The following is a 15,789-nucleotide window of genomic DNA, read 5'->3' on the forward strand; positions in this document are numbered from 1 at the left end:
CAAACCTTACAAAGCCGTAACTCTTGTGGTATGCCTTTGTGTCTCCCTGTTTCTATTTCCACCTTATGATTACTACTTCAAAATCTGAAGATGCTGATAACGTAATTATCAGGCATTTGACATATATATTTTTCCTACAAAATCCACTTTTGGAATTTCGATAAAACAAACATTTACTACTCGCCTCTGGAGCATGTCTCCATAGATTTTGAAAACTATCTCTCAAAGCAATGTTGACAGTCGGGCAGAAAGATTCCCTCTCTAAGAAGAATTGAGCATCCCAAACACAGTCATACCCTGTTTCTATTAAAATTGGTCTGATACAACTAATCCATTTTGAAGAATAAATACCATTTCAATATAAATCAAGTAATATCAAATAGAAAATAACCAGGTACAGAAATTCACTGTTCGATTTGTACAAACATTAGAATCAAAATGTAAATAAACTAAAACTGAGAGAGTTGTGAGTAAGTTAAGAAAGTGTGTACATTACAATATAGTTAAATGTGTGCCAACATACGCACACACATGTGCGTGCACTCTCTCTCTCTCTCTCTCTCTCACACACACACACACACACTCTATTCTCCTCCTGCCATCACTAACCCACAAACTCCTCCATTTCCACCACCACCCCTACACCCCCACTCTCAGAGACACCCCCCCCCCCTTCTTCTCCTCCTCCCCCTCCCCCCACCTTCACTGCACAATCTTCCATCGCAATCAGTAAGAGTCTGAAAACAACACTGACATAACCACATCAACCCTCCCAACCCACACCCCAGCCACCCACACACCAGCACACAATTTACTCCTGTAAATATAGCTGAGAGAAGGGATGTTCAGGACAAAAATGGTGTGTAAAAACTCCACTTTGATAATATTGACATAAAAAGGTGCCGTTGGACTGTATTACCATGCTCTCCCTAGGGATAAGTAGTCCAAAATTTCACACAGAGAAATCTGTTGTGACAAAACATGTAATACAATACAATTTACAACACAATACAGAACAGTAAAGTACAGTACAATACAATACAGTACAGTACAGTGCAATATAAAACAGTACATATATATGTAATTATCTTACTGACAGATAAAATGACTTTTTGGCCTCCTTTGAGCATATTACATAAATCAAAAACTGATTTTGGAGACAAATATTTTTTAGGAACATATCTATTTCATAACTGATCATAACTGGGACATTCCATTATAAAATGAAACTCATCCCCAATCACAGACATGTCACAGAAGGGATGTTCAGGACAAAACTGTGTAAAAATTCCACTTTGATAATATTGACATAAAAAGGTGGTGTTCGACTGTATTACCATGCTCTCCCTAGGGATAAGTAGTCCAAAATTTCACACAGAGAAATCTGTTGTGACAAAACATGTAATACAATACAATTTACAATACAATACAGAACAGTAAAGTACAGTACAATACAATATAATACAGTACAGTTTCAGTTTCAGTTTCAGTAGCTCAAGGAGGCGTCACTGCGTTCGGACAAATCCGTATACGCTACACCACATCTGCCAAGCAGATGCCTGACCAGCAGCGTAACCCAACGCGCTTAGTCAGGCCTTGAGGAATAAAGAAAAAAAAAAGAAAAAAAGAAAGGTGAATAAATAATAGATAAGCTTACACAAATAAATAAATAAATAATAATTATAATATAAAAAAGGTAGTAGTAATAATAATAATATATTTTTTTTTATAATACAGTACAGTACAGTGCAATATAATACAGTACATATATATGTGTGTGTGTATCTATGTCTCTGTATGTGTAAGTGTCTTTGTGTCTGTGTATCTCTCAGTGCATGTGAGCTTCCGTGTAAACAGTTCATCCTGCTAGCACCTGCTTACAGTAAGAGTGTTCTCTCTGGGTACACACTTCGTACTTACCGTCTTTGTCTTCCGGTTTTCAGAAGCAATCTGTTTCATGTCACTACTGACGAGGGAAGACTCCAGCCCATAGTACCCTTTGACGTACTCCTGGAACTCACTGGCACCACCAATCAGCACGCCTTTCCCTCCACGGTCAATCAACTCCCTCCACACAATCGGAGACTGACTGTGCTCCCATCCTCGACTTTGGCAGGTCCTATCAAGCCAGCACTGGAAAAACAAAGATGCATTTGATACCGATAATTGATGTGGGGGTTAGACATAGATCGTTTACACACATACATAATAAATACACACACAAACACACACACACACACACACACACACACACACACACGCATAATGAACACACACAAACACACACACACACACACACTGATAGGCAAACACACACGCATAATGAACACATACACACACACACACACAAACAAACACACACACACACACAAATAGACACACACACACACACACAGAGATACACAGACATACACAAAAACACACACAAACAACACACACACACACACACACACATGCATGCACACACATGCACAAACCTACTGTGAAACACACACACATGCTCACACAGTCACACACACACACACACACACACACAAAACACACACACTCATACACACAAAACACCAAGAGAAACACACACGAGCTATACCTCCCATTCTTCAGGTGTTTTAACGATCTTGTGCAGCTGAAAGGAGGGGAGATTTTTCACCAGACGGTCCCCCAGCAGTTCCACGCGGGAGAAGTACGGGCAGTCTGATCGACCTGATGTGACAAAAACATGCATACTTATTTGTTGTCTCACACAATGTTATAGGCCCAACACTCGGCTTATATCACAGATTGACATAAGTTTACATTTACATTTGGGCCAACAGCAAAGTGAGAGCTGTATTATCAATGGTTTCTCCAGTCAATGGGAAACCATTTACAGCTTAGTCTTTTTGTGAAGGATATGATTCTCAAACTAGGAGGCAAAATTGCACTGGCTCTTAGTGCTGCAGCCTTGTGGGCTAGTTGGCCTTTGGGAACCATCCGAACGCCGACTGTCCTAAAACCCTCTTGGCTGAGAGAGTGGGGATGTAACTTGGGCAAGACACTCTCCACTATAATCAAATTCTAGCCCAAATAGTCGTAACAGCAGTTGCCTCCTCTGCTGTTCTGATGGTCATAGTTGGACACGACTGATTATCATATATATATATATATGACTAGCAATGTAACATATAAACACATATAAACAATAAAACAATAGACTGGATTCTATACTGTGTGTTGCTGATCCTTATTTTTTTCTAAAGACAAATATGGACATGCACACACTATTATGAGTACTTTTTACATACTTGCATACTATTCAGACAAATATGGACATGCACACACTATTATGAGTACTTTTTACATACTTGCATACTATTCAGACAAATATGGACATGCACACACTATTATGAGTACTTTTTACATACTTGCATACTATTCAGACAAATATGGACATGCACACACTATTATGAGTACTTTTTACATACTTGCATACTATCTGTCGCTCTTTCACAGGTATCACACAGTTTGAGATTGCATGATAAAAATGATGCCAGTGAGAATGACAGCAAGAGACAGAGAGAGACAGAGAGAGACAGAGAGAGACAGTGAGAGAGAGATAGAGACAAAGACAGAGACAGAGAGAGACAGACAGACAGACAGACAGAGAGAGACAGAGACTGAGACACACACAAAGAGAGGGATTAATGCAAATCTCTCTCTCTCTCTCTCTCTCTCTCTCTCTCTCACATATTCTTTTTATCACTGAAAGTTGTAACTCATTGGCATATGTTATTGTGCTGTTCATCACAAAATAATCATTGACAAAAAAAGTATATCTAGTGAAGAAAATATCTAGATAGGTGTATCACTTTCAGTAGTTCAGTTTTGAGTGCCAAACCTGAATGACATCTGCAGTGAGTAACCAGATATCACAGAGAGAGAGAGAGAGGGGGGGGGGGGAGAGAGACAGGCAGGCAGAGACAGGCAGACAGAGACAGACAGAGACAGGCAGATAAAATAAACGAATAAATAAATATAAATACACGACTAACATAAAGCTATAGCATAACGATGGGATCTTTCCATGCGATCATGGTTTCATCTGAAGAGTGACTGCATGCAGTACCATGGTTATCAATGTCAGCTTGTCACAGTAACGACTGAACGGCGAGAATTGACATGCACGAGTCACAATATTCAAGCTATGTCTGCGCACACAGTTTAGAATGAGTAAAAAAACAACAACAAAACCTTATGAATTCTAAATGCGTGACCAAGAGATGAAAACACGACCTCAATGGAAGAAATAAAAGATTTATAAATGAAAATGCCCCACTCTCACCTGCGATCACCACCTTCGCCATCTTGTTTGTGGGTTGCTATGTGGGTAAATGCAAAACTACGACTCTCTTCCGGCGAATCGTGTTTGAAAAATAAACGTGTGAGCATTTTTCTGTTATCAATCCACACCAAGAGTTCAGTGAAAGTTTTGGGACATTTCTCGATGATAGTTTTAGGGATCGACTCCAAGAGAAAGATTATGTTGAAAATGAACAATGTTTGCTGGATGAAAATGCGTTCGTTTTCTTGTGATTCGAAGGGCATGTTCGGATTGTTTCAAAACAGCCAAGAATACTCTCTCTCTCTCTCTCTCTCTCTCTCTCTCCGAAGGGCATGTTCGGATTGTTTCAAAACAGCCAAGAATACTCTCTCTCTCTCTCTCTCTCTCTCTCTCTCTCTCTCTCTCTCTCTCTCACATATACATAAAACGTCTACTATGACTAATCAGAATACTCTCTCTCTCTCTCCCTCTCTCTCTCTCTCTCTCTCTCTAGCTTTCTGTCCCTCTCTAGCTTTCTCTGTCTGTCTGTCTCTCTCTCTTTCTCTCTCTCTCTCATCCTCTTTCTTTGTGTCTCTGTCTCTGTCTGTCTGTCTCTCTCTCTCCCAGTCTCTCCCTCTCTAGATTTCTCTGTCTGTCTGTCTCTCTTTCTCTCTCTCTCTCATCCTCTTTCTTTGTGTCTCTGTCTCTCTTTCTTTCTCTCTATCACTATCTATCGCTCGCTGTCTGCCAGTGTCTGTCTCTCTCTTTCTCAATCTCTCTCTCTCTCTCTTCCTTCCTTCCTTCCTTTCTTTCCTTCTTAAGTCTTTTTCCCTATCGCTCGACATGATCTCTATCGCTGTCTGTCCGTGTCTGTCATACGGTCTCTCTCTCTCTCTCTCTCTCTCTCTCTCTCTCTCTCCCTCCGAGGCTCTCTCTCTGTCTCTCTCTCTGTCTCTCTCTCCGAGGCTCTCTCTCTCTCCCTCTCTCTCTATCAGTCTCTCTCCTTTCTCCCTATCGCTCGACATGATCTCTATCGCTGTCTGTCTGTCTGTATACGGTGTGTATCTCTCTCTCTCTCTCTTCTCTCTCTCTCTCTCCCCCTATCAGTCTCTCTCCTTCTTTCTCCCTATCGCTCAGTCTCTATCGCTGTCAGTCTGTCTGTCTGTATGTCTCTCAGTATGTCTCTCTCTCTCTTCTCTCTCTCCGAGTCTCTCTCCCTCTCTCTCCGCTCACTCTCTATCAGTCTCTCTCCTTCTTTCTCCCTATCGCTCAATCTCTATCGCTGTCAGTCTGTCTGTCTGTATGTGTGTCAGTATGTCTCTCTCTCTCCGAGTCTCTCTCCCTCTCTCTCCGCTCCCTCTCTATCAGTCTCTCTCCTTCTTTCTCCCTATCGCTCAGTCTCTATCGCTGTCAGTCTGTATGTCTGTCAGTATGTCTCTCTCTCTCTCTCTCTCTCTCTCTCTCCCTCTCTCTCTCTCTCCCTCCCTCTCTATCAGTCTCTCTCCTTCTTTCTCCCTATCGCTCAATCTCTATCGCTGTCTCAGTGTCTGTCTGTTCACGGTGTGTGTGTGTGACTCTCTCTCTCTCTCTCTCTCTCTCTCTCTCTCTCTCTTTACCCTCTCTGTCTGTCCGAGTCTGTCTCTCACTGACCGAGTTTCTGTCTCTGTTTCTCTCACCTCCACACACCTCCTCAGTCCTCAGTCGATCCGTTGCTCGGCTATGTACGTGTTGCTCGGACTGAGTGTAATTTGCCTGCCTACATACCCGGGCTGGCCTGTCTGCCTGCCCCCCCCCCCCCCCCCCCCCCTCCTCCGCCCCTCCTCCGCCCCCCCCCCTCCCAGTCCCCCCTCTCCCTCCCACCCCCATCTCTCTCTCTCTTTGTCTGTTCGTTCTTTAGTTTAACTCTCTCCATACGAACGGCGAAAGAGACGACGTTAACAGCGTTTCAGCCCAATTACCATCATCAAAATATTGCAAGCGGAAGGCTCTTATACTGAACAGGTGAATGTTGACAAAGAATACCACAATTCTGACGACGGAAGCTAAAGGTTGGGTCATTCAGACACCCACTGGACATCCGAGGGGTCTGTGTAGAGGAGAAGAGAGGACTGGCCGTACTGAGTGAGTTAACGTCTTTTCACTGTAAGTGATATTAGACGAGGGAAGGAAAAAAATCGAGTGGGAGGAGGAGGAGGGGGGTGGGGGGTGGAGTGGGGGGGCGGAATAACTGTGTACGCATACGAGTAAGTGAAAGTGTGTGTGTGTGTGTGTGTGTGTGTGTGTGTGTGTGTGTGTGTGTGTCCCCTGTCTCTGTCTCTGTCTCTCTCTCTCTCATGTCTCTCTGTATTTGTAAAGGGCCAAGGCCTATACAATTAAACCAGTGTGTCCTTGTGTCCGTGTATGTCTCTCTCTCTCTCTCAGTCTCAGTCTCTCTCTCTCTCTCTCTGTCTCTGTCTCTGTCTCTCTCTCTCTCTCTGTGTAACATTCCAACTGCTGTTGCTACTACTACTACTGCAATTACTACTGCTGCTACTGCATAAAAAAATTGCTGTCACGATAACTATTTCTACTGCTTCTGTTAGCCAATAACGACGATGCCACTCCTGCTACAATACATGCACTGCTGCGAGAGAAAAAAAAAAAAAAGTATAACTGCAGCTACTGCTGCAACTGACCAGTATGACGTCAACAACGACGACGACTACCAGCACTGGTGGACTGAGGTGGTGTCGTTGCTGCTGACACTGCTGACCACTGATGGTCAGCAGAAAGCGTTGTCGACGATCCAGTCGTAGTAGTGAGACAGGCGGGTGTCTACACACACACACACACACACACACACACACACACACACACACACACACACACCGTGGCACATACACACACACTGATCAGCACATACACGCACTGGCCGCCCGCAGTCGCGTACACATAATAGCCACACAGAACAGAAACACACACGGCACGCACACACACGCACACACAAACACACACACACACACACACTGACACGCACGCACACACACACACACACACACACTGACACGCACGCACACACACACACACACACACATACACACACACACACACACACTGACACACACACACAAACACACACACACACACACACACTGACACGCACGCGCACACACACACACACACACACACACACACACACACACACACACACACACACACTGACACGCACGCACACACACACACACACACACACACACACACACACACTTCATCACATAAACGCACTGGCCGCCCACAGTCGCGAACACACAACAGCCACACAGAACAGAAACACACAGGCACACACACACACACACACACACACACACACACACACACACACACACACACACACACACACACACACACACACACACACACACACACACTGAACATCACATACACGCACTGGCCGCCCGCAGTCGCGTACACACAACAGCCACACATAGACACAGAAACACACAGACACACACACACACACACACACACACACACACACACACACATTCAGAGGCACTCGCGTGTTCACACACGCAGATATACACACACACATACACCGCTTGTTTTTTTTTTTTTAGTTCTTTTTTCTTCTCTAATTGTCTCTACCACAAGCTTGATATTAAACGTGTTTATCACATTTGCCAATAAAAAGCATTTCTCTCTCACACTCCATCTTTCTCTCTCCCCCTCCTGCTTTCTCTCTCTCTCTCTCTCTCTCTCTCTCTCCGTCTCCCTCTCTCTCGCTCACTTCCTCTCTTTCTGTTTCTTTCTTCCCCCTGTCTGTCTGTCTGTATCTCACACACATATGTGTGGTTCGTCCGCCGGGATCGACGAGGACCATCTAGTCATCCTGGGGGTGGGTGGGTTGGGCTCTGTGGGTGCGCAGATGACTGGTCAGGCCAATTCGCGCCCGGAAGGTTCTGACGCAGTGTGGACAGGGGGATGGTGGCGGCTGTCGGGGACTTGCTGGCCCTGCTTTTCCTGGCCTGTCTACGTTGCTCTGCTGCAGCGATTCTGTTGGCCTCACACACATATATACACGCACAGACACACACACACTCTCTCTCTCCACATCTCTCTCACTCTCCCACCTCTCTTCCACACACACACACACACACACACACTCTCTCTCTCTCTCTCTCTCTTATTCTAATACAGACAGATGACAAGTACCACATAAGATTACAGACAGACTCAACAGCACAACGGCTGTGTAAACAGCCATCGTTATCAGAACACGACACAAGGGGCTGTCTGTACAAACAACCACATCGGAACACCGCCCAGGGCCTGTCTCGACAAACAACCACAGTATCAATGTCAGTTTCAGTAGCACAAGAAGGCGTAACTGCGTTCGGTCAAATCCATATACGCTACACCACATCTGCCAAGCAGATGCCTGACCAGCAGCGTAACCCAACGCGCTTAGTCAGGCATTGAGAAGAAAAAAGAATAAAAATGAAAAATAAATAAATACAAGAGAGGCGAGGCCTTCAAGACTCACTTGTGATAAATTAGTCCTCTAGCATTAATTACAGAGTAATTTCCCTTTTTTTACTATCTGCACCAAAACGTTTGCAAAATAAATAAAACTTCCATGCTTAGCAAAAGAAGTTCCTGTTTGAACAAAAAATGATAATAATGACTCCTCTTGTTGTTGTGTCAGAATAAGAGGTCAAAGTGCCAAGTTTAGAGAATACAAAAAATATGAATATAACAGTAAACGCAGTTTGCATATAATTGGGCTTCTTTTTTATTTTTTGTGCCCATCCCAGAGGTGCAATATTGTTTTAAACAAGATGACTGGAAAGAACTGAATTTTTCCTATTTTTATGCCAAATTTGGTGTCAACTGACAAAGTATTTGCAGAGATGTTAAAGTTTACCACGGACACACAGACACACAGACACACGGACACACAAACACACACAGACAACCGAACACCGGGTTAAAATAAAAAAATTAATAAACAAACAGTGATATCGGAACTATGCCCAAGGACTATACAAACAGCCATATCGGAACACCACCCCAGAGCTGTCTGTACCCAGGGGTACAGAGGTGGGAGAGACAGACAGAGAGAGAGAGAGAGACCGAGACAGAGACAGACAGACAGACAGAGACAGAGAAATAAAGAGACCTTACGTTTGGAATGTCAACTTAAACAACACAGTCAACACCGAAGCACTTAGGGGTCACTCTGCAGAGTAATGGTTGTGATATGACCCCCATGTGATATGGGGGCGACCCCCACTACCCCCTCCCGCCGCTTGTGTGACAACCTTCAGCGTCACTCGGTTCTGTGGATCTTCCACACACATGCGCAGACTCGTGGGAAGTCACATGACGTGTTCCTCTTTTTGTCACTACTCGGGGATGGAGGATAGTGTATGTGGTGATTTTTGTTTTGTTGTTGTTGTTGTTTGGGGGAGGGGGGGGGGGAAGGGGGGGTATCTCTGTACAGTCTACGCATCGCACAGACTCTTGGGAAGTCACATGACTTCGTTCGTTCGTTCTTTAGTTCAACGTCTTTTCACTGTAAGTGATATTAGACGAGGGAAGGAAAAAATAAAATCGAATTGGAGGAGGGGGAGGTGTGTGTGTGTGTGTGTGTGTGTGGGGGGGGGGGATTACTGTGCACGCATTCGAGTAAGTGAAAGTGTGTGTGTGTGTGTGTGTGTGTGTGTGTGTGTGTGTGTGTGTGTGAAAATTACTGATTTAAGTTTTGTTTAAAAAATCAACAAAAAACAACAACAATATAACATATTTCTAATGAAAAACTAACAACTATAACAGCGAACCAACTGGACTATTTAACAAGGAGTTGAAAAAGTCATACATTAGCAATGGACTGCTGAAGATCGTCAACACTGAAGATGATTTCAGTTCAGGGATTTGAGACTTTAACATATCGCAAGTTGGTAATAGAACTGCTTCAGTTTAAATGCCACATGACTGGTCACTAGCATATTCCCTTCTTTTCGTCACTACTGGGGGGATGGAGGATAGTGTGTGTGGTGGTTTGGGGGGGGGGGGGGGGGGGGGGGGGGGGGGGGGGGTAGGGGTTATCTCTGTACAGTCCACGCATCGCACAGACTCTTGGGAAGTCACGTGACTGGTCACCTGTACTTTGCCCGCCGTCTATGAAACTGCGCGCCGAGGAAATTAAACAACTCCAACCGAACAAACTTGACCTTAAAGGGTGTAGACGCCAATAGGTCGTTAAACTCCAATAGACGGTTTTTGAAACAGTGTCCATTGGTCAGTTGAGGAGGGTCAGCTTGACCACAAGAGTGAAAACCAAGTTGTGGTCAGTTTCCGGTTATCAGTACAGACAACACACCTTCACGTGCTGAGCATTGCTGGACAGGTAAAGTTACCTCTTTTTTTAAAAATTTTTTTCTTTCTTCTGAGTTTTGCTTGGGGACATCTTGAAACGTGAAAGTTTTAGTTTTGTGTGTGCTGTTTGGTGTTACGAAGAAATGTGTGTAATTATGTCCACGTGTGATGGGAAATGAATTCTCAGTCACAGGTATTAATTACACTCTGATGTATGTTCATTACCCACCGCTCAGTGGTATTGTGCTAGAACTCTTATGCTTGGGTAACAATACTGCAAGAAAACATACCAGTCTGGGTAGCCACCTGTCGTGATAGAGAGGTTGTTTTAACTCACTCAGTACGGCCAGTCCACTGACCTATAAACAAATACGATCTCGATGGGCCAGTCCTCTCTTCTCCTCTACACAGACCCCTCTGATGTCCAGTGGGTGTCTGAATGACCCAACCTTTAGCTTCCGTCGTCAGAACTGTGGTATTCTTTGTCAACATTCACCTCTTCAGTATAAGAGCCTTCTGCTTGCAATATTTTGATGATGGTAACTGGGGTGAAACGCTGTTAACGTCGTCTCTTTCGCCGTTCGTATGGAGAGAGTTAATATCGGTTTCTGAGGACGGTGCTGTGCTGAAGCTGAGCGGGAAGTTGTTGCCTGTCTTAAAGTTTGGTGCAATGAATTGACAGGACTGACGAACAGTGAAATACTTCACTGAATTTCATGTTGTGTAGAAAACCCGCCACCCTGTTTGTTGACGATGAAAGATCACGTGTTTATTTTATTCTATTTATTCATCTATTTCTTTCTTTCTTTTAATTGTTTGTTTCTTTATTTATGTGTTTATCATCTACATTTTTTTCCTCGTTTATTCATATTTACGTCTATGTTTATCCCCCCCCCCCCCTTTTTTTTTTTTATCCTGTGCTACCTCATTTCGTTTTTTATCAATTTTAATTTGTGAACAACTTCAACACACACACACACACACACACACACACACACACACACACACACACACACACACACACAGAGAGAGAGAGAGAGAGAGAGAGAGAGAGAGAGAGAGAGTTTACGTAGTTATCTGGACACTGAAAAGATTTTTAGAAATGACGTATGAAAAAAAAAGAAAAAAAACCCCAACTGACCCCCCCCAAAAAAAACAAAACAAAACAAAAACAAAACAAAACAAAAACAACAACAAACAAACAACAACAACAAAACAACAAACAAACAAACAAAAAACCCCCAAAACAAAAAAAAAAAAAAACAGAAAAAACCGGACAAAATCACGGAAAAAGAGACAGATTTAACCACAAAGAAACCAGGTAATCCATTGCAGCTTATCTAAATGGAATAACAATCATTCTATGTCTGTTTGCCTCGATCTCTTCTCACGCACATACACGAGCGCGCATCCACGCCTGAATAAGCGCGTTGGGTTACGCTGCTGGTCAGGCATCTGTTTAGCATATGGGGTGCAGCGTACATGGATTTGACCGAACGCAGTGACGCCTCCTTTAGTGGCTGAGCTGATCGTCCTGTTTTCGTTCCTTCGGTCTTTCCTCCTTCCTTATGACACAAGTTTTACATTTAGGCCCACAGCTTCTTCTTCTTCTGCGTTCGTGGGCTGCAACTCCCACGTTCACTCGTATGTACACGAGTGGGCTTTTACGTGTATGACCGTTTTTTACCTCGCCATGTAGGCAGCCATACTCCGCTTTCGGGGGCGAGCATGCTGGGTATGTTCTTGTTTCCATAACCCACCGAACGCTGACATGGATTACAGGATCGTTAACGTGCGTATTTGATCTTCTGCTTGCATATACACACGAAGGGGGTTCAGGCACTAGCAGGTCTGCACATATGTTGACCTGGGAGATCGTAAAAATCTCCACCCTTTACCCACCAGGCGCCGTTACCGAGTATCGTCTCATCGGTATCCAGATCAACTGTGGGGATGGAGTGGTGGGTGGGGGGTGGGTGAGGGGGATTTTAGGGGTGGTGGTGCTAAGTCGACTAGCCAGAAATGACCCCGGTCGGTTATTGGAGGTAAGCCCAGAATAAACCCGGGGTAAAACCCAGAAGGGGGGTAGTTTGAGAATGTTGCACCGGTGCCATAAACCTTCAGCAATGTGACCTTGAGGGGGGGAGGGGAGGGAGGGAGACAGACAGACAGAGGGAAAGACAGAGAGATAGAGATATACAGATAGGGGAAAGAGAGAGAGAGAGAGAGAGAGAGAGAGAGAGAGAGAGAGAGAGAGAGAGAGAGACAGGCAGACAGACAGACAGATAGACAGACAGAAAGCGAATGTTTTTTGACGCTTGCAGTGGGAATTTCAAGGGATGTAATACCTGCTTCTTTCCGATAATTTTATTACATTTGTGCAGTTTTTTTTTTCCTGTGACAGTCAGTGCAACTCTGCAATGTAATTATGACAACATGTCTTTTTGAAATTTCAAGCACTTCAAATACACAACATTAGCCTAAAAAAGAATCAAACAAACTAAAAAACAACAACAACAACAAAAAAAACCCCAACCCAAAAAGCAAAGAAAGAAAGAAACAAACAAAACAACAACTAAAAAGAACAACAAAAACAACAACAACAACAAAAAAAAAAAAAGTCAACAACCAAACAGACAAAACAAAACAAAACAACAACAACAACAAAACCACTTCGACGTTTTGCATGGCTTGTTTTGGGGGACAAGCTTTTCAATTTCGTTCAAAGAACCGAAACAAACTATATCTGAAATTGGCTCGGGAAAGACGAACGAAAAATATAGTCACACATAATATGCAAAGACAGTCATCGTCACGGCAGTGTCCATCACTTGGTGCACACAACACACGTGACCACGCCGCTGTCCACATAAGGGGGGCAAGGCAAAGCCCCACAGATGCTGAACGTATAGTACAGAAGATTCTCGTTGTCTACCGTTTTGTGTGTCGAGTCGACACGCCCGTGATTGGAGTCCACACAGATGTACTCCGAAGGCCCTGTCTGGGTGGTAGAGCCGGCCATTATATACCCGGAATATTCCTTGGTCCAGCCAGAAGCGCAGACGTTAGTGCCGGGGATCATGACAGAGGTGGCTCGTGGCGAGCGGCAGACAGCGCAGACAGGCGTACCGTAGCAACTGTGTTCAGGGCACGTGCTGTACTCCGAACCGTGAATGGTGGAGTGGCCGTGCAAGTGGTGGTGGGACGAGACGTGTTTGTCGAAGACTGGATCGTTTGTGAGACACAGGAGCCCTCCTCCGCCGCCCGTACTCGTGTGGTTGGAGCCACTGACGATGCCTGCAAGTAAGGGTTAACCCTTTCACCGCCAGTCAATTTAGAGTGCAAAATTCCCTTGTGGTATAAACACAGAAAAGATAGTGGCTAAGAATAGCTGGGGATTCCCCTTGCGATGTATAGAAAATATGGCCTATCGTACCACTGAACATTAAGAGCAGTAGGTTCATGGATAACAGACCAATGAATGGTCACCTTTCAGTGACATGGGCCCTCTACCACGCCTGTGCATAAATGCGAGCTTGGCGGTGGAAGGGTTAAGGTTACGGGTCCCACTGCCTTGTATGACCACGGAGGCAGTGAATTCACTTTCAATTTTGTCGATAACTGTTGCCATTTTTTTGGTCAGTAACTGCAACCAAACACGCCACAGCAGGGAGAAGTGATTCAATCATATAATTTAGTGTTTTACTTTTTGTGTGTGGTGTATGTTACTTTGCATGTGTGTTTTATAAACCCTGTGAAGGTTTAGTTGACAATAAAATTGATTCTAATTCTATTTCAGATTGCATTCAGTGTGTCCAGGGCGCGGGCTTCGACAATGTATTTTCATGATGTGTTCGTATTGACATGATGTGTGTCGATGTCACATGCTTAAATATCATCCTATGGATTATATGTACTTTGTTTCCTGTGTAATTTGAAGACCCTGACAGGGTCGTGGACTTGGAGAGGAATGAGTGGAAATAAAAGCACAGTACCTCCCTGCCACATGGACTTTCTAAGCTAAAGACAAAGTACCAAAGTGACTGGAGATGAAGGCACAGTACCTCCCTGCCACATGGACTTTCTAAGCTAAAGACAAAGTACCAAAGTGACTGGAAATGAAGGCACAGTACCTCCCTGCCACATGGACTTTCTAAGCTAAAGACAATGTACCAAAGTGACTGGAAATGAAGGCACAGTACCTCCGTGCCACATGGACTTTCTAAGCTAAAGACAATGTACCAAAGTGACTGGAAATGAAGGCACAGTACCTCCCTGCCACATGGACTTTCTAAGCTAAAGACAATGTACCAAAGTATCGCGTATCCCTTAGTTGCTTATTTTGCTTCAGTTCTGCTTTTTTTTTCTTTTTTTCTTTCTGTTTCATTTTATCTGTTTTGCGCTATTTTTGTTCCGATGTGTACAGTCTACTACAATGTCACTAGAGCTTTACAGCTACTGACAGGCACTTAACCCCCCCCCCCTTTCCCTTTCCCCCTCCAACACACACACACACACACACACACACACACACACCATCCGGCACAACACAACACTCACCATACGTACCATACAACACTCTACCTAAATAATGCACATTCCATATCACAATGCTATAATTTATTTTGTAGCTCATCTCCATCGTTCCATCTTCACCATCTCTTTTCTGTCTGTCTCTCTGTCTGTCTGTCTCTCTCTCTTTCTCTCATTCTGCCTGTCAGTCATCTGTCTGTCTTTCTCTCATTCTCTCTGTCTCTGTCTGTCTGTCAGTTAGTTTGTCCGTCTGTCTGCTTGTCTATCTATCTATCTATCTGTCTCTGTCTGTCTGTCTGTCTATCTCTGTCTGTCTGTTTGTCTGTTTATCTATCTATCTATATTCATCATTTAGTCAATCAATCATTCATTCATTCATTCAGTCATTTATTAATGTATTAAAAAAAAAAATTATTTATCTATTACAAGCAGGCATAGTGCGACGAACAACAAATCAGTCAGCACGCTTCATCGGCTATATTTATCTGAAACTGACACCCATACCTTTCGTTCGTTGTGCAAAAATATATCAGTAGATAACCATTCTTGGGTAATTGTACTTCTTAGCTGTTGACAGCTTTTGCAGTTCCAAAACAGCA

General features: G+C 43.9%; 1 protein-coding gene across 1 annotated transcript in view; it reads right to left on the reverse strand.

The window, feature by feature from the left end:
* Nucleotides 1-4,350, reverse strand: part of LOC143290372 (putative malate dehydrogenase 1B) — a 29,277-nt gene extending 24,927 nt beyond the window's left edge. Inside the window, exons 1-3 of the mRNA XM_076599750.1 lie at nucleotides 4,322-4,350; nucleotides 2,591-2,703; nucleotides 1,921-2,133 (exon numbers count right to left, since the gene is read on the reverse strand). Of these exons, the coding sequence (XP_076455865.1) occupies nucleotides 1,921-2,133; nucleotides 2,591-2,703; nucleotides 4,322-4,343 (348 nt within the window). The 5' untranslated portion in view covers nucleotides 4,344-4,350. The remainder of the gene's footprint in view (nucleotides 1-1,920; nucleotides 2,134-2,590; nucleotides 2,704-4,321) is intronic.
* Nucleotides 4,351-15,789: the final 11,439 nt, after the last annotated feature.

This window comes from Babylonia areolata, chromosome 15, assembly GCF_041734735.1.
Source record: "Babylonia areolata isolate BAREFJ2019XMU chromosome 15, ASM4173473v1, whole genome shotgun sequence".
In the NCBI taxonomy this organism is placed as follows: domain Eukaryota; kingdom Metazoa; phylum Mollusca; class Gastropoda; order Neogastropoda; family Buccinidae; genus Babylonia; species Babylonia areolata.